The sequence below is a fragment of the Ornithorhynchus anatinus genome, chromosome 19 (genome assembly GCF_004115215.2).
Source record: "Ornithorhynchus anatinus isolate Pmale09 chromosome 19, mOrnAna1.pri.v4, whole genome shotgun sequence".
Taxonomy (NCBI): Eukaryota; Metazoa; Chordata; class Mammalia; order Monotremata; family Ornithorhynchidae; genus Ornithorhynchus; species Ornithorhynchus anatinus.
In genome coordinates, this window is record NC_041746.1 from 4,793,243 (window position 1) to 4,812,747 (window position 19,505).

Genomic DNA, 19,505 nt, shown 5'->3' on the forward strand with positions numbered 1-19,505 from the left:
GCGCGCGGGGGGGCGGTTGGGGCCGGGGGCGCCGGGGCGGCTACTGCGGCTGCGCGGGGAGCTGGGCGCGTTGCCAAGGCCGCCTCGCCTGTCGGCTGCGGGGTCGCGGGCTCCGGGCGTTCGACATGGCCGTCGAGGGCAGACCCTTCCAGCTGGTGGTCTTCGGCGCCTCCGGCTTCACCGGACAGTTCGTGGCCGAGGAGGTGGCCCGCGAGGCCTCCGGCCCGGACTCGGCAGGCGCCCGCCTGGCCTGGGCCGTGGCCGGCCGCAGCCGCGAGAAGCTGCTGGGGGTGCTGGACAGAGCCGCCCGCAAACTGGGTAATAATCATACTCTTATTATGGTAATCATGATCATTCTGGTATCTCTTCGGATACCAAATTGGGGGAGCCCCTTCCTCCACCCGAAACTCAGCCTCTCGGACACCACAGCCCGGGATGAGGGGCGCCCCGATCTCATTCAGTAGTATTTATTGAGCGCTTACTATGTGCAGAGCACTGCACTAAGCGCTTGGAATGAACAAGTCGGCAACAGATAGAGACGGTCCCTGCCCTTTGACGGGCTTACAGTCTATCATCCTTTAGAGGAGCTGAAAGATTTAGGGTGTCCTTCCCCCCACTCCCCCCCGAAAATCTCCAGGCCGCACATCCGATCCTGAAGTTGTGTTTGGAGGGGATCGAGTCAGTGGATTCCATTTTTAAAAGTTATCTAGCACCAGATCCTATTTTGGTGTGGCTTTTTCCTCCATCCTTAACTTTGAAGCGTTCATAGAAACCAGGTTTTCGCTGAGAAATCTGCAGCAGATGCAGTATGTGTGTCTCTCTTTTCTCTCTACTCTCCACTCCCATGGCATTTCTGCAATAATAATAATGTTGATATTTGTTAAGCGCTTACTATGTGCCAAGCACCGTTCTGAGCGCTGGGATAGATACCAGGTTATTAGGTTGTCCCACTTGGGGCTCACAGTCTTGATCCCCATTTTCAGATGAGGTCACTGAGGCACAGAGAATTCATTCATTCATTCATTCAATAGTATTTATTGAGCGCTTACTATGTGCAGAGCACTGTACTAAGCGCTTGGGATGAACAAGTCGGCAACAGATAGAGACAGTCCCTGCCGTTTGACGGGCTTACAGTCTAATCAGGGGAGACGGACAGACAAGAACAATGGCACTAAACAGCGTCAAGGGGAAGAACATCTCGTAAAAACAATGGCAACTAAATAGAAGTTAAGGGACTTGCCCAAAGTCACCCAGCTGACAAGTGGCAGAGCTGGGATTAGAGCCCACGACCTCTGACTCGCAAGTCTGTACTCTTTCCACTGAGCCATGCTGCTTCTCTAATAGTAATAATGGTATTTGTTAGGTGCTAACTGTGAGCCAGGCACTGTACTAAGCACTGGAGTGGATACAAGCAAATCGAATTGGACACAGTCACTTTCCTGCTTGGGGCTCACAGTCTCAATCCCCATTTTACAGATGAGGGAGCTGAGGCACGGAGAAGTAAAATGATTTGCCCAAGGTCACACAGCAGACAAGGGGCAGAGCCAGATTTAGAACCTATGACTTTCTGACTCCCAGGCCCCCGTGGCCACCTACCAGCCTCCAGATTGTGCCGCCATACCCTAGACCTGGGGTATCTTTCAAACCACCGCACAAGCGCAAACACTCTTTCTTTCAAGCACCTCCCCTACCCCTCTGTCCGTCCCCCCCCCACCTCTCCTCTCCCTGCAACTGAAGAGGGAGCCCAGACCTTTACAACCTCATCGAGACCAGTGCTCTTCAATATTAGATTTTCTTTCCTTTTTGCCATTCCAACATATGCCAGTCCACTCTAGTTCCTACTCAAACCTCCCCTTTTAAACCAGTCCTGGGGAACACACCGTCCTCCTCACACACACATAAAGAAAGCTGTAATCAGTTCATTCAGTTCCAGTTGACAACCCACCTAGGTGTTACTGATCTGGACTTCTATGCCTGGTTGGATGCTGATCTACATTTGACAAAACTGTTGTCAGCCTTTCTCTTATCAAAGAAATCCAGATTTGCCAAGTTAAGTGAGGAGTTTATATGGCTATGGGAGGTAAGGATTGATTAACCTGTATCTACCCAGAGTTTAGAACAGTGCTTGATGCATAATAAGCACTTAACAAATGCCATTAAAAAAAAAGGATTGGGGCATCAAAGTCCATTTCATATGTAAACCTCTACCAGTTTGGCAGACCTAGTTATACAGAGAGGAAGGTCGCACAATAGTCAATTGGGTCAGTTCATATAGTGCAAGAGTAACTTTGCATAACTTAGTGTATTAGGCCAGAACATTTCTAGGAACTGTTAGTATCTCCACTTAACAAGAGCACAGTACACTTCCCCCTCAGAATGCTGATGAGTTTTTCATATGTTGAAGTATTTTTTTGCCCCTCATTAGAAACTTCCCTAAAATTGGAGGCCTTGCTTGAGAATTAGTTTTCAATATATTTGATGATTTTGCCTTCCTAAATCATGAGTAACTGGTTAATTATTGGAAGTGAAGGTTGAGTACTCATATGTAGAATTTGGTTGTTCCAGGTTCCTCTAATAATGTTGTTCTCTCAATTTCTAGGAAGACCAACGCTGACTTCCGAAGTGGGTATAATAATCTGTGATATCAGTAATCCTGCCTCTCTTGATGAAATGGCTCAACAGGCAGCTATTGTTCTCAACTGTGTAGGCCCAGTAAGTCATCAGGCCTTTTGAGCACCCAGAGATAAAATGAATTACCTCATTTAGAGTAAAATTTTGAATTTTAAATTCCAGGTGGGAGATGAGGGCATTTAAATAGTCAATAAATGAGCAAGCTTCTGCCAGTAAATATTAATGTAAGGGACCTGCCATAAGGTTGGGGATGGTGGCCAAGGGTGTTGTAGTGAGGATGGAGGTGGGACAGGTGAGAGCTGGTCCAGAGAATCTTAGGCAAGTAGAGGCCAGAGAGTCCTGGAGAGTCTGGCCCACAAGGAGCTGGCTTTCCCGGCCTTTCTCAGCATGACCTAGAGCTAGAGGTCCAGTTTCTCACAGCTGGATCCTTCCCTCATTTTTCTGCCTCACATCTTCAAATCCAGCCAAAGCTGATTCTCTCCCCAACCCTTCTGCTGCTGCTTCATTCATTAATTCCTTCATTCATTTGTATTTATTGAGCTCTTACTGTGTGCAGAGCACTGTGTATTAAGTGCTTCAGAGAGTACAACAATAGACACATTCCCTGCGCACAACGAGTTTATAGTCTAGAGGAGGGGTTCTGAAAGGGAGCAGAAGGACAGTCGTTAATCTGTTTGCAACTTGTGTTATGGGAGTAGAATTTTTTGATATCCCAGTCATAGCCTTTGGTGTCTGAGCAACAAGTATGCATTTACCATATTGAATCGTAGGGAAAAATAGGAAACTCTGTAAATAGGCGCTTAGTACAGTGCTCTGAACACACCAAGTGCTCAATAAATACGATTGAATGAATGAAATATTCCTTTTAGGAAGCATTCCTGTAAGGTGTTTTATAATTTCTATAATGAATTGTTAGAAAAAGGAAGCCCCAGTGAGGTTTAAATGACAGACTCTATATATGGACAGACTCCTGTGCCAGAGAATCTGGAACAACTACTGACCTGGGTGGAGGCCAAGCCCCTTAACTACTTTGTGTCTCAATTTAGGCCTACTTCCCACATGAGAAGATTTGTGGGGGGTTCATTAAATACATTTTTTCAAAGCTAATCTGCTCGAGTTGTAGAAATGATTTACCCTAGAGCACAAGAGAACTAAACAGAGAATCTAGAGTGGAAACTGACATACTCTTCATTTTTCTTATAAAAATACCAGACGTCTCCCAAGGGTAACAAAGTAGGTTGCCCTGGTGCTTGGAAGAGAATTAGAGCTAGGATTCTTTTTCTTGTATCAGTGTATTTTCTCTGTCAATAATATGGATATCTTGAACCCCGTATTCAGCATAGTTTAATTTTTCAGTTAACATCTCCTTGAAATAAAGTGTAAGGGCTGCAGATGGGGAGTGAAGGGATAGAATTTGGTGGGGGCAGTAACTATTATTGTCAATAAAATAGTTCCTAAAGAGTAGCATGCTTCAGCCAACCCGTGACTATTCAGTTTGCAAATGCTCTAATTTCTTGGCTTCTCCATTCTGCCCATTTTTGGGTTATTTCGTTACTTTTCGGCATCTTCACTGGTAAAGGAAGAGGAATTAAAACCCAAATTAGTTAATTTGCTACTTGTTCTGGCAGAGTGTTTATTGGGGAAGGATATGCTGGGTAAAAATTGATTTTTTTGCTCATCAATAGAATTCAGTCTCTGACCCCAATAATATAGAAAATTGAGAGTTGGCTATATTGCCACTGAAAATTAAATTTAAAAAATAGATATATAGGTCATATTAGTAAGGTTAGAAATTTGTAAAATATAGAAAGTGTACTTTTTATTCCCTCACCATTTAATAATTTCCATGTTTTTAAGCAAGATTACAGAGGATTAGTTTGGCTTTAATATGCTTTTGTATTCCCTTAGTATCGGTTTTATGGAGAACCTGTAGTGAAAGCATGCATTGAAAATGGAGCTAGCTGCATCGACATCTGTGGGGAGCCTCAGGTATGTAAAATCTGACTGGACATAACTGCATTTGGCAGAAAACAAGTGAATTCTTAATCGTATTCATAAGTGAAGTAATTATCAAGATAATTAAATGTACAATTGAATAAATGTATATACAAAAGTGCTGGGGTAAGTATGACATTCTAAATGCTAGAGTTGGCTGATATAACATCTAGAGTACTGGGAATTAATTGGGGAAGACTTGTTGGTGGAGGTAGGATTTTAGGATGGCTTTGAACGTGGGAAGAGATGTGGCCTGTCCGATTAGGAGAATAAGGGCTGTCTAGCAGAGGGTGCGGTGGGAGCTTGAGGGTAGAGGCAGGAGAGTCAGAGAGAGTGAGGAGAGCACCTTGAGAGGTAAAAGGCAAGCAAGCTGGGGAATTGAAGGTGAAGAAAGCAGAAAGGTAAATTGAGTTCTTGGAGGGCTTGAAGCCGATTGTGAGGAGCTTTTGTTTGCAGCTGGGGGAACGCAGGAAACCCTTGGAGGGTTTTGAGGAGAGGTGTGAGCCGAGTGGCACTTAAGAAGATGGGTTTGTGCAGCCACAGCACATAGTATAGGTTGGAGGGAGGAGAGACAAGACAGTTTAGCTGCTGCAATATAACCAAAAGCTTGTTTCTGGAGAGTGGCTGTTTGGGTTGAGAGGAAGAGGCGCATTCAGGAGATGTGTAGGAAAGACAAGCAGAATTTGTTAATTAAATTGAATGTGAGTGTTTAAAGAAAACAAAGAGTCGGGCATGACACCGAGTTGGTGGGAAGGGAAAGTTAGGAGGGGAAAGTTAGCAGTTTATTTAGGGGGAAAGGTGAATAGTTCTGTTTCAGACATGCAGTGTGATCTGATGTAGTGAATTTAGGACAGGGAGATGGGATATCGGGGTTCTAGTCTTAAGGTCTTTCTGAGGCCTGCTGGTTGACCTTGATCAAGTCATTTAACTTCTCCGGGCCTCATCTGGAAAATGGGGATGTTAACTCTTCTCTCTAGCTCTTTGTGAGCCCTGTGTGGAATAGTGACTGCATCCAGTCTGATCACCATGCATATACCGCAGGGTTAGCAAACTGCTTTTGCACTTAGTAAGCACTTGGTTAATTCCATGATTAAAATTAAATAGTTGCATTTGTTCAATGAAAAAGTTGCTCAAGGGTAGGTGTGACCCGGGTTGGAAAGATTTGGCAACTGGTCTAACAAGTCTTAATATTTGAACCAGGTGATCTTTACTCTTTCAGGATAAGACCTGACCCCAACCAAAACTGTGCAAACCCATATCCAGTGCTTAAAATATCAGATACTCTCCAACTCACCAGTGACAGAAACCACTTGAGTTCCATTGAAATTTATCTTTTAGACCAGGGGATTCAAGTTTTTTCGAGAACATACCCCATTATCTTGTGGTTTCATCGGAAGTACTTCCACTCCTCCCATTGTACAGCTCACCCTTTTGTACCCCGTCCTCTCATCCAGGTCCTTTTTCCACTTAGCATCTCTCCTTCTTTCCCCGTGTCCCCTCCTACAGTTCCACTAATGCTCAGATAGAAATCCTGAGGTGAGCCTTCAGGTAGAGACACCAGGAGCTCTGAACAAAATCACCTTCCTTTACTGTTCCTCATTTTCACCAGCTACTGCTCCTTCTTCACTCCATTGCTCCGGTAGATATTTCCCAGTTTTTCCAGTCACTTGACATCACTGAAATGAAACATTTGAAAAAAAATTAGTAATTACATGAAAAATCAATTCAGCTTAAAAACCCCAAAGTCAACTTTCCAGATATCGTACTACTTATGGTACTATACATCTGCCACTCTGGCAAAACAGATATCTCAGATACTTGTTCATGTCAACACTGGCAGATTAAAATAAACAATCAATTATATTTACTGAGCACGTACTGTACCGAGCACTTGGGAGAGTACAGTACAACAGCATTGAAAGACACGTTAGGTAAGAATGCCCAAGTGAAAGCATTTAACTACCTCTGTTATTGATAATAAGACCAGGGCTTCGGAAGTCACACATTTCCTCATGTAATAGTTAAAGCAACCAGAAACTAGTTGGCTGGAACCAGGGCCCCTTGGGCAAGGTCTTTGGGAGTTTGACTTCAAAACTAAAACCACAAGCCTTTTAGTAGGGGTTCTAGCCTACCAGAGGAACCAGAGTGCAGGGCTTTGGGGGCATGGGGCACAGAGAAGTGAAGTGACTTGCCCAAGGTCACACAGCAGACAAGTGGCAGAGCTGGGATTAGAACCCAGGCCTGGGCTCTATGCACTAAGCCACTCTGAGTAGAGGAGCAGAGTTTCAGGCTCCTTGCAGCTCAGAGCTCAAGTCACAATGGTCATGGTCACAGCCTTTCCAGGGTCTAAGAGCTGAGAAGACCGGACGCTGCTGGGGTCTACCACCCTCCCAGCTGGAGAAGAGACAGGAGGGAATCCCACTGGTGTTGGCATGGGGTGGGCAGCCTCTCTCCCACATAGGCAGGCCCCGGCCGCCTGGCATGAAAGGACCTCCCAGATGTGACCTTATGCTTCTGCCCCAGCTTCCTCCTGTAGCCTCCCAGTCAGAGACAAGTCTAGCGGAAATCCCGATGGCGTGGGCAGCAGGCCCCAGAGAAATAAGAAATGGAGTAATACCAAAGTAGCAAGGAATGGGTCCTAATTCTTATCTAACTTCTCAATTCAGTTGTTCGTGAACTCAGTGGAAAGAGCCCGGGCTTTGGAGTCAGAGGTCATGAGTTCGAATCCCAGCTCTGCCACTTGTCAGCTGTGTGACTGTGGGCAAGTCACTTAACTTCTCTGTGCCTCAGTTACCTCATCTGTAAAATGGGGATTAAGAGTGTGAGCCCCACGTGGGACATCCTGATTCCCCTGTGTCTACCCCAGCGCTTAGAACAGTGCTCGGCACATAGTAAGCGCTTAACAAATACCAACATTATTATTATGTTGTATAATACTGATTGAGCCCCAAGTGGAATGTGGACTGTCTCCAACCTGATTAGCTTGTATCTACTCCAGCGCTGAATAGAGTGCCTGGCAGAGTAAGGGTTTAACAAATACCCTACCACTTTTGTTTTGAATTTTACAGTTTCTGGAAGAAATGCATTGGAAATATAATGAGAAAGCTGCAGAGAAAGGCGTGTATATCATTGGCAGCAGTGGCTTTGATTCCATTCCTGCTGATCTGGGTGTATTATATACCAGAAATATGTTAAAAGGTAAATTGGTTATTTTAATTGTAGCATTCATTCAATAGTCCTGGTGAATAAATACAGGGCCACCATGATTGATGTCCATTTTCAGAAAACTATACATTCAAGGATCAACATTATGAACCCTTGACTATGGTGTCCTTGATCTGAAAAGTAGGAGGGAAAATAGGTTTTGAATCCCCACTGATTAGATGAGAGAACTGAGGCCCAGATAAGTTAAATGACTTGCCCATGGTCTTCTAGCAGGCAGCTGGCAGAGCTGGGATTAGAACCCAGGTCCTCTGACTCCCAGGCCCATGCTCTTTGCACTAGGCCATGCTGCTTCTCTCATTTTGTTGGAATCTAAATGTTGAAGTCCTTAGTACTTTATTTTTATTATGAGCATTTGATACTCATGCAAATTTAATAAATCTAATGCTCATGCAAATTTAATAATTTGCCACTACATAAATGTTTCAAAGATGAGATGTACCTGTTAGGTCTAGTGTCCTTTAGCTTTAATCCAAATATGATCTGAACTGTTGAAATGATTTAGTTTTTTACACTGGCCAAGTGCAAAAACTACAGCAAGCAAAACCCCTCATGTTTTATATTACTTTTTGAATCTTGCTGTGCTTTTAGGGACACTACATAGAGTTGTAATGGACAATTATTGTGACCCAAGGGCCGCTTCATCTTTGTAAACACTTAAGAAATATCATCATCATTATCATCATTAAGTAGAGCAAGCATTTAGGCCATAAAGTGCAGCCATTTTTTCCAGGCCCGGAGTCAGTGACAGACTTATTCATTTACCCATGACTCTTCTGGGAGCTGCAGCATTGCAACATGTATCTGTGGCTGCCACTCACTGGCAGAAGCAGCTCCTGTGAAGCTGAGCGGGTTCTCGCCTGTGACTTGCCATTAATATGGAGGGGCTTACAAAAATGCCAAAATGCTTAAATAGGTGTAGAACCATGTATGAAAATGTCTTCAAATTGACAGCTACCATAATTTTTGGCAATCATAACAAATGATAATCCATCACTGAAAAAAAATTATGGATATCAGCTAAGGAATTATTGTAATTCTCTTTAGAATGCTATTTTATTTTTGTGCTTCTTGAACACATAAAGAAAAAGTCCACACTAACTTTACATAAAGATGAAAAGTAAGAACTGGATTGTTAGCTATAGCAGATTAATTTATGGAGATGGTCTTTTTTTACTTGTCATTATGGTAAATGTAATGGACTACACCTAATTTAAATGATCGTGCTCCAGAAGGAACAGTGATTAGCAAATGGTTTTGTAATAATCCAGTCCCAAGGCATGTTTTGTAAATTCATCTAACTTTTAAGCCCTGGGAATTCCAAATTCCAAATCATATACCATCATTCTGTGTAGAATAATTCTGTGAATGAAGTATCATTTCAGGGTGATGGATTATTTCCAGAAAGTCATAGGCTAAACATTTCAATATGCTACATTCTGCTTTTACCTATTTCTTGGCCGCCCTTCTGACTAAAGTGCAAGTTGTTGATAGTGAAAGTAGGGTACAGGTGAATTAGCATAGCCTGCATTTGTTTGCATAGCCTATTATGGAGCAATATTTCATTTTTTATTTTTTTTTCCCCTTCCCAAGGTACACTGACTGCTGTTGAAAGTTTCTTGACTGTAAATTCAGGACCTGAGGTTAGTTGATTAGGATGTGTATGTATGTATTTATAAGTGTTTTTCTAATAAACTAATAAAATACAAACTGGCTAGATTTTGGAATATCTTCTTAATCCGATGATAGTTTATTCCTCCAAAGTGCCATCTAATTAGATTAGGTGAATTTTCTTTAGGAACTGGATATTTTCAATAAAATATGGAGAATTTATAGTAGGAGTAAAAATAAATTCTGGTTCTTGAGTTTATAATCCAGTGCCCACCTTTAGAAGTTAAGGGTTTGTTGAGTGAGAGGGAGTTAGTTCCTTTGGGACAGGTTGAGCAACCTTAGCCCCATGGCCATCTCTGGAGTCAAATAAGCAGCTTCAGAAGTTTATTGTTGTTATTATGCTAATAATTATGCTAATAATAGTATTTATTAAATGCTTATCGGGAGCCATTTTAGGAGAGACTCGTAGGTCTGAAAAATATGTTTACAAGGCTGTGATATATCTAACTGCATGTCTGAAGTGTGCATTCTTGTAATAAGTACATAAAAAGATAAATTATTTAAATATTTACTACCCTTCTAGAGATATTGTCTTTATCATCTGAAATATTTCACTAGGGCATGTGTATTCATGATGGTACCTGGCAATCAGCAGTTCATGGTTTTGGAGATCAGAATCGTCTGAAAGCGCTACGGAAGCAGGCGAAGCATAAACCTCTTCCAATTGTTGGTGCAAAAATGAAAAGGAGGTACAAGATATAAATTAAATGTCTTCATTATCTTATTGGTGATTCGAATATTATTAGAATATAAGAAATGAAAGCAGGTATTCTGCTTAGTTAAGCATCTGTAAATGTGCATATAGGCTATTGTGATGAATGTAAAATTAAGGTCAAATGATAAAAGTAGAAATAAGATGTAACACATCACTTGAAGAAGAAAGGCCATATACGGATCCTTAGAGCCTGGGGAAAGAAGTTCGTTTCTTAATGGCTTATAGAATCTGAATCCAAGATCAAATGTGTGTGAAATATTTTTCAAATCCAGCTATTTTAGAATCTAGTGACTTCTAGGGATTGCAAATTGAAATAAACCTCTTTTTCCCTAAATTAGGGAATTGCAGAATTGTACTACCTATAGCTTGATGGGACCTGGAAAGGGTTTCTAGAAATGATCTGGCTTCAGCCAACTGAATAAGTAAACCAAACCATCCAGGAAAAATGGTAGGCTGGTCTTTAAAATAAAGATCTCTAGGGAGAGACTCTCCAACTCCCCTTTGGAAGCTCAGTTCACAGGGGGTTATCAGACTGTTAATCAAGAAGTCTCTCATTGATCCTTTTTGGATATGGAAAACTGGTCAGCGGTTTGCTCATCGCACTTTTTTATATAGTTAAGAACCATTAAACCATCCATAGTTCTCCTCCTCATTCCCACTCCTCATGCCAGGAATATTAGTGATGTGAAATAAGAGCATGGTTAGTTTGTTTAGGAGAGGCTAGTTCTTAGAGATCTGCCGGAGGAGGATTGAATGGAGAGAGTATTTAAGACCTGATCTGCTGTCTTCATTGACTACATTGATGCAGCAAGGGTTTTAATTATCATAAACTTACACGTGATCCAGGATTTTTTGACCAATCAGCATTTGTCCTTTGTCTTACTATTCCTCCAAGGAACAGCAAAAGGGTCCACGTAGAGCCGGCTCTCTCTTCTGTTCTGAAGGGAACTTGAGTCTGGCAGAATTGAATTCCCCCTGTCCAAGCTCTCCCAAGCCCTTCTATCTCTTCTCTCCTAAACTCTCCTAGGCCAGCTTTCCGAGCCACTTCCCTTGCTGCAGATACCATTCCTCATCACTAAGTATAGTTCTTAAACTATTTTAAGTTAAGGGGATTAATTAGAGCATTGCTGACATTCCTACCTCTTTGTAGCACCCGATTGTCCTTGTAAATAATGAAGCAAGTCTGGTTAGTGTTCTTCTTTCTTGCAGGTGGCCAGTGTCATACACAAGGGAACTAAAACAGTATTCCATCCCATTCATGGGAGCTGATGCCTCCGTTGTAAGACGAACCCAGCGTTATTTGTATGAAAAACATGAGGAATCACCAGTAAGTTTGCATGATTTAGGTTGTGCAGTTTTTTAGTCTTATGTTTTCCTTATTTATTGTGCCCAGTTCTCCAATTTTCCAAACTGTAGGATCTTCTTACCCTGCAGGAAAAAGTTCTCATAAATTACTCCATGTGTTTGCAATACTTTTTCCCCATCAATCCATAGCACTTAGTGAGTGCCTGCTGGGTGTTGAGCACAGTATTTTAAAGTATAATTGTTGCATTTATAAATGATCAAAGGAACGAGTTTAAAATGATATATCTCAGTCCCTGGAAATAAACCTGTGTCTTTCATAAGTGGGACCTCACAAGTCAAAAGGACATTTTTCAGTTTTTGAGGGATTTGTTTTTAATGAAGTGATTCCTGCCTAATCCCTGTAGCCTGCTGCAGCACAGTAGACAACTGCCAGGGTAGCCGCCTCAGTCACCCCAGTGACTGTCAATTAGTAGCCAGCTATTTTCAGGATTCCTGCTGCTACAGCCAGAAGTAGGACTTCAGGCTGGAATGCTTCATTCGCCATCAGTGCTGTCAGACTAAAGAACCACTTGGGAGGGTGTCAGAATGAGTTGAAAGTACCCGACATTCATACATTATTGAAGTGTGGACATGGCTGAATTGCAGGGTGACATTATAACATTGCCTTCCTAATTTAGGTGCAGTATGCTGCTTATGTAACTTTAGGTGGTGTCACCTCTGTTGTGAAATTGATGTTTGCTGGCCTTTTCTTCTTATTCTTTGTGAAGTTTCGCTTTGGAAGACATCTCTTAGTAAAAGTAAGTATTGTGGCCCTTAGAGTTTCAAAAACATTCATCCTCTTGTTCTCTTTAAAAGTCTATGAATGCCTTTCCTTTCTTTCAGTTTCCATGGCTGTTCTCCTTTGGGTATTTCACAAAACAAGGACCAACACAGAAACAGGTAATCCTTTCTTTTCACAGAAATTAAGTTATCGGGTTTAGTTCTGAGATAAGTAACTTGACGTCTGAGCTTATTACTTTGAAAATCTGGTCCTTTTTCTTTGAGTTTGTATTTTGGGAAAATGCCTCCTTTTTCACTGTGGCCCCAAGTCTCATCCAGTGATCCTTTCCAGTTACTATGGCAAAGCCTCTGACCCAAAGTGACCTCAGATATTCCCACCCCTGTTACTCCTAAACTGTCTTCAGCTAAGTTATTAGCCTGTTAAAAAAAAAAATTAAAGAATGAATAAGGAACATTTGGAAAAGTAGGAGGACATTAGCTGTTTTTATTTCTCTAGATGAAAATTGATGGTAATGTGTTTGAAGAGGGTATTAGGCTTTCAATACTGCCTGGATGTTTTTGCTTTGCAGATGGAAGATGCATCATTTACATTTACATTCTTTGGTCAGGGATACAGCCATGGCCACAGCCCTAAACACGGCAAACCAAATGTCAAAATTTGCACTCAAGTGAAAGGACCAGGTAAGGCAGCATAAATATTTGACTTTAAATAACCTTTAGCTTCATTTCCTGCATGCTGATCAATGATAGGTTCCATTGAGTAGCCGCAAAGTAGGATCAATCTAGCATTTGTTCCCTGTTCAATGGCAGCTCTGTTGAGTGGTGCTTTAAGTCCCGAAATGGTGACAGTGATTTACCTGAGCAATCGTTGCCTGTTGGAGCAAGGATAGAAAGCTGAAGATATGTACTGTAAGCTCCTTTGGGCAGGGAATGATATATTGTACTCTCCCAAGCATTTATTACGGTACTGTGCATGTAGTGAGCCCTCAATAAATATGATTAAATAATTGATTGCCTGGAGATCTTAAGATCTCCAGTAGTTCGGGTTAAGGAAATTTTCTGGCTGCAAAGGGCAGATGTGAACTTTGGCACAAAAACAGATTGGCTCCTTCTGTGTTTTGTTGGGGTTTTTTTAAGTACAATAATTCCTCAAATCTGCTGCCTAGGAGTGACCTGTCGGTGGCCTATTTTCCAGGGTCCACTGCACTCCAGGTTTTGGTCTGTGTACCTTGCCTTTATCTGTACTAATTGACCTTTGGCCTTATTACCTGAAACAAAGGTTTGGATACAGAATTCTTATTTGTATCTGGGTTTCTAGAGCAAAGGTAATAATGATTGAGTCACTCTTCCTTTTGGAAGAACTAGATTTCTTTCTAAATAACCAAACTGTGAGGACAGAATAGAATCCACTTACTCCAGTTGGGTCCAAAATTATTTTGCAAACCAGCCCAGCAGTAGACAGTGACTTGTAGTGCCTTACCCACTAGAAAACTATTTTTCACTGCACCCAATATGACATGGTTAATCAGACATTTGACTCTTCAGCCACATCCTAATACATAGTATTATCACCATCATCTATAAATTAGTGGCATTTTGCTTATGTAATAAAAATTCCCTATTGGGCTTTTTATTGTTGCTTTTGTATTTTTTTAAAGCGTTTACTTTGTGCCAGGCACCATGCTAAGCACTGGGGGCGTACAAGTTAATCACATTGGACACAGTCAGTGTCCCACTTGGGGTCCACAATCTTAAACCCCATTTTACAGATGATGGAACTGAGGCACAGAGAAGTGAAGTAACTAGTCCAAGGTCACACAGCAGAGAAATAGAAATCAGGTCCTTCTGACTCCCAGGCCTATGCTCTTTCCACTAGGCCATGCTGCTGTCTACTGGGTTACGTGAAAGGCTGTTTGTCACTCTTGGGATTATACAGTTCACTTTTGAATCATGCACCTTGTTAGAACTACTTAGGTTTCAAAAGTACCTTTTTCTTTACCTCCTGTTTCCTGAAGAGCCTGGCTACGTTGCTACACCAATAGCCATGGTTCAGGCTGCAGTGACTCTTCTGAAGGACACCCCTTCTCTTCCTAAAGAGTGAGTTGATTTTTTTGTATATCGGTGTGATGATTTTTCCCTTGCTGTTTTGTCTATTTTAAAGTGGTTTTCAACCTTTGGATCTATAATAATAATGTATTTGTTAAGCGCTTACTATGTGCAGAGCACTGTTCTAAGTGCTGAGGTAGACACAAGGGAATCAGGTTGTCCCACGTGGGGCTCACAGTCTTAATCTCCATTTTATAGATGAGTAACTGAGGCACAGAGAAGTGAAGTGACTTGCCCACAGTCACACAGCTGACAAGTGGCAGAGCCGGGATTCAAACCAATCAGAATGTCCAGTTCCATTGAAGTAGTGCCCTTAAAACTTCAACCAGTTGTCTGCTTTTTCCTGCCAGAATACTAATGGAATGAAAGGGAGTAGAGCGTGTTGGGGGAGATAGGGAAAGGCATGTAGAAGGAACACGGGAGCAGCGTTGATCACTGTGGTTCAAAAATGGCCACAGGTTCCCAGGCTAGGTGCCTAGAGAAACGTCCTGTCCTGCTGGGCAAAACAACAAGCAAGCGAGTGCATGGTAAACTCAACCTCACTAATACCTTCAGCAGTGCCTCTTACTAGCATTTAAGAACTATTGTTTGTTCCCCTATTTGAAAGTAAGCTTTTTGAGGACAGGGAGTGTTTGCGTCCTGGGCTTCTGTTGTTTTTCCCAAGCTCTACATCAGCTGCAGGGCAATCAGTAGCACTAAATATCTTTGTTACTACTACTAGCATTGTTCATGTGGGAAATAAGGGGATGGATTCCAACCTTCTCACCAACCTCACATAAAAGAAAAAAAATATGATTATAACATATTATTATACACGATGTCAAATACCTAGCTAAGCGCGGGGATAGATACAAGATAATTAGATCAGGCTCACAGCCTAAAAAGTAGGAAAGGAAGGTATCTTATCGCCATTTTACAGATAAGGAAACCAAGGCTCAGGGAAATTGAGTGGCTTGTCCTAGCTTGTGCAGCTAGCCAACGGCAGAGCTGGAACTAGAATGTACTGGTGGAGTTAATATATGCTTTTTTGATAATATATTGCTATCTGTAGGTGTGCTAGCTGCTGAAAAGCAGGCACAGTGTTGGGGAGAAAACACACTTGAAACACTTTGCATTCACTGTAGAGCAAGTGGCTTCTGACACTGCCTCTCTTGGTTTTCTTAGATGATAGAGGCAGCATCAGAAATAGCAATTTCTTGGTTGCAGCTGAAGTCCATAATACCCAGGGACTTAACATCACAATTCTTTTTACATTCTTTTGGGTTTTTGTTTTTTTCTAGAATTGATCAAATGTGAATCTTCAGCATTTGTGGATTATCAGTATTAAAGTAAAATTGCTCAGATGAGAAACTGACTATAAAAATTCCAGTTTTTGCAAAGAGTAAAAGGACAATTTGATTTTAAGATTGGGATTATTTAAATAATTTCATTTTACAGTAGTTGGTGACCTTCCCATAGACTAGAGGGCCTGTAAATGAAGAAATTGTTTAGTTGTTTTTTCCAAATAACTCAAACTGTTACCCACACCTTGACTACTGTTTTTTTAGCCTTGACTTATCTTCACTGTGACTGTATGGATGGAAAGCTATTGTAATACTTAAAGGTACTAATGCTCAAGTTTCTAATGGTTTGTCGTCCATTAGAACAATGGTAATATGGGAAAAGTTAGGGGCTACTAAGTAAGCAAAAACTCTGTAAACTTGACTATGCTGTGATACCTTGACGTCAGTTTTCTTGAGTATGCAGGTATGTGTTTATTTAAATAATTGTATATTGGAGAGAAACTATATTTTTGAGGGCAGTAAAAATCATTTTGAGTCTTACAACTCAGGTCCAGTGGAAGTCATAGGCAGGATACTCTTGAAACCTAGGGTTTCACTGGGTATTTTTCTGCATTACGTATTGCTCTGTAACTTACTAATTCTTTTGTTTTCCAGGGGTGGTGTTTTTACTCCAGGAGCTGCTTTCTCCAAAACCAAACTGCTGGACAGACTCAACAAACATGGCATTGAATTTAGTATCATTAGTCACCCGGAGATCTAAACATTTAAGATTATTCCAGGGATGTTAAAAAAAAATTGCATGAATTAGCCCCTGCATTTGATTTTTGAATAGCCTGAAGAATGGAGAGAATGAAAAATCTAAAATGTTTACATTAAATCCAAGATTCAATGCTAAATATACTGGTTAGTTTGCACTAATAAATTTCAATCTTAATTGATTGTAAAAAGGATTATACTTACGGAGATATTTTTTCCTCAAACCGTGATAATTTGCTCTAAATAAGTGGTAGTGAGATGGCAAGACAAAGTGAGGGGTATATCAGCAGTTGCACAACTGACAGAGTCTACTTGTAGGAGAAGTGGGTTATTCAGAGGGAAGCGGTCGCTTTAATAATAATAATAATGTTGGTATTTGTTAAGCGCTTACTATGTGCCGAGCACTGTTCTAAGCGCTGGGGTAGACATAGGGGAATCAGGTTGTCCCACATGGGGCTCACAGTCTTAATCCCCATTTTACAGATGAGGGAACTGAGGCACAGAGAAGTTAAGTGACTTGCCCACAGTCACACAGCTGACAAGTGGCAGAGCTGGGATTCGAATTCATGAGCCCTGACTCCAAAGCCGATGCTCTTTCCACTGAGCCACGCTGCTTCTCCAGCTTTAATTAACTGCTTTAATTAACCTTGCCCTAAGAACCATCTGCCTTCAAACATGCCCACGTCTCCCCCATTCTAAAAAAACCCGCTCTTGACCCCACTTCCCCCTCCAGTTATCACCCTATCTCCCTACAACCTTTCCTTTCCAAAATCCTAGAACGAGTCGTCTACAATCGCTGCTTAGAATTCCTTAACTCCCATTCTCTCCTGGACCCCCTCCAATCTGGCTTCCGTCCCCTCCACTCTACCGAGACTGCTGTCTCTAATGGGTGACCTTAGAGGTCACCCATGACCTCCTTCTTGCCAAATTCAATGGCTCCTACTCCATTCTAATCCTCCTTGACCTCTCTGCTGCCTTTGACACTGTTGACCATCCCCTCCTCCTCCATACCTTATCTCACCTTGGCTTCATAGACTCCGTCCTCTCCTGATTCTCCTCTTACCTCTCTGGCCGGTCATTCTCGGTCTCCTTCCCTGGCGCCTCCTCCCCCTCCCATCCTTTAACTGTTGGAGTTCCTCAAGGGTCAGTTCTTGGCCCTCTTCTGTTCTCCATTTACACTCACTCCCTCGGTGAACTCATTCGCGCTCACGTCTTTGACTACCATCTCTACGCAGATGACACGCAGATCTACATCTCCGCCCCTGTCCTCTCCCCCTCCCTTCAGGCTCGCATCTCTTCCTGCCTCCGGGATGTCTCCACCTGGATGTCGGCCCGCCACCTAAAACTCAACGTGAGCAAGACTGAGCTCCTTATCTTCCCTCCCAAACCCAGTCCTCTCCCAGACTTCCCTATCACCGTGGATGGCACGACCATCCTTCCCGTCTCTCAGGCCCACAGTCTCGGTGTCATCCTTGACTCGTTTCTCTCGTTCACCCCACACATCCTATCCAGACCTGCCAGTTTCACCTTTACAGTATCGCCAAGATCCGCCCTTTCCTCTCCACCCAAACGGCTACCTTACAGCTACGGGCTCTCGTTATATCCCGGCTAGACTACTGTATCAGCCTTCTCTCTGATCTCCCTCCTCTCTCGATCCCGGCTAGACTACTGTCAGCCTTCTCTCTGATCTCCCTTCCTCCTCTCTCGCCCCGCTCCAGTCTATTCTTCACTCCGCTGCCCGGCTCATCTTCCTGCAGAAATGATCTGGGCATGTCACTCCCCTTCTTAAACACCTCCAGTGGTTGCCTATCAACCTCCGCTCCAAACAAAAACTCCTCACTCTAGGCTTCAAGGCTCTACGTCACCTTGCCCCTTCCTACCTCTCCTCCCTTCTCTCTTTCTACTGCCCACCCTGCACGCTCCGCTCTTCCGCCGCCCACCTCCTCACCGTCCCTTGGTCTCGCCTATCCTGCCGTCGACCCCTGGGCCACGTCCTCCCGCGGTCCCGGAACGCCCTCCCTCCTCACCTCCGCCAAACTGATTCTCTTCCCCTCTTCAAAACCCTACTTAAAACACCTCCTCCAAGAGGCCTTCCCAGACTGAGCTCCTCTTCTCCCTCTACCACCCCCCCTTCACCTCTCTGCAGCTTAACCCTCTTTTCCCCCCATTTCCTTCTGCTCCTCCCCCTCTCCCTTCCCATCCCCTCAGCACTGTACTCGTCCGCTCAACTGTATATATTTTCATTACCCTATTTATTTTGTTAATGAAATGTACATCGCCTCGATTCTATTTAGTTGCCATTGTTTTTACGAGATGTTCTTCCCCTTGACTCTTTATTGCCATTGTTCTCGTCTGTCTCCCCCGATTAGACCGTAAGCCCGTCAAACGGCAGGGACTGTCTCTATCTGTTGCCAACTTGTTCATTCCAAGCGCTTAGTACAGTGCTCTGCACATAGTAAGCACTCAATAAATACTATTGAATGAAAGAATGAACCACCTCCTCACCAATACTTTGCTCTGCTTCTTGACTGTGCCTTAGCTTCGTAACACTGCACTTGTGGATAGTTATTGTTACATGCTGCCTTGTTCCTTGGAAAGTTCTCTCAGGAGCTGAGATTAATGGAATTTTGGGGTTTAGAGTCAATTCTTGAAAATTCAATAGAGTTGCTGATCGGATGACTTCATTTCCTTGATGTATGAATATTCTGTGTGCTACTCAATAAGGCCTGCCAGGTTAGTGACTAATATTTACTCATTCATCATCACCATGGCAACCCACCAGGGTCTCAGACTGCTTTTTCAATGCTGTCACTCTTTAACCCCGAACCCCTCTACACTGTCTCGAAATACCGAGATTGGCAGGGTAGCATGCTGACCCCCGGCACCCTTCCCCTCATCTTGCCTTGTAGTGCCCTTAAGTGTTTCCCTTTTTGAATCGAAACCAAATTCCTGGCAGTTCCACCCAGCTCCTTACTGTGACAGTTTGAATCCTTCCTCTTAGGAAGACACTTTGCTTTTAAGAATCATCAGGCATTTGGTGG

The 19,505-nt window shown here is 42.8% G+C and overlaps 1 protein-coding gene across 1 annotated transcript; it reads left to right on the forward strand.

Annotated features, from left to right (window-relative positions):
• The first annotated feature begins 48 nt into the window (after nucleotides 1-48).
• SCCPDH (saccharopine dehydrogenase (putative)) lies at nucleotides 49-16,663 on the forward strand. The gene is made up of 12 exons (XM_001515005.5): nucleotides 49-318; nucleotides 2,600-2,712; nucleotides 4,540-4,620; nucleotides 7,695-7,824; nucleotides 9,442-9,491; nucleotides 10,078-10,208; nucleotides 11,444-11,561; nucleotides 12,217-12,336; nucleotides 12,422-12,478; nucleotides 12,889-13,000; nucleotides 14,335-14,416; nucleotides 16,363-16,663. Exons 1-12 carry the CDS (start codon nucleotides 126-128, stop codon nucleotides 16,466-16,468), a joined length of 1,293 nt encoding a protein of 430 aa, XP_001515055.1. The 5' UTR covers nucleotides 49-125; the 3' UTR covers nucleotides 16,469-16,663.
• The last annotated feature ends 2,842 nt before the right edge of the window (nucleotides 16,664-19,505 follow it).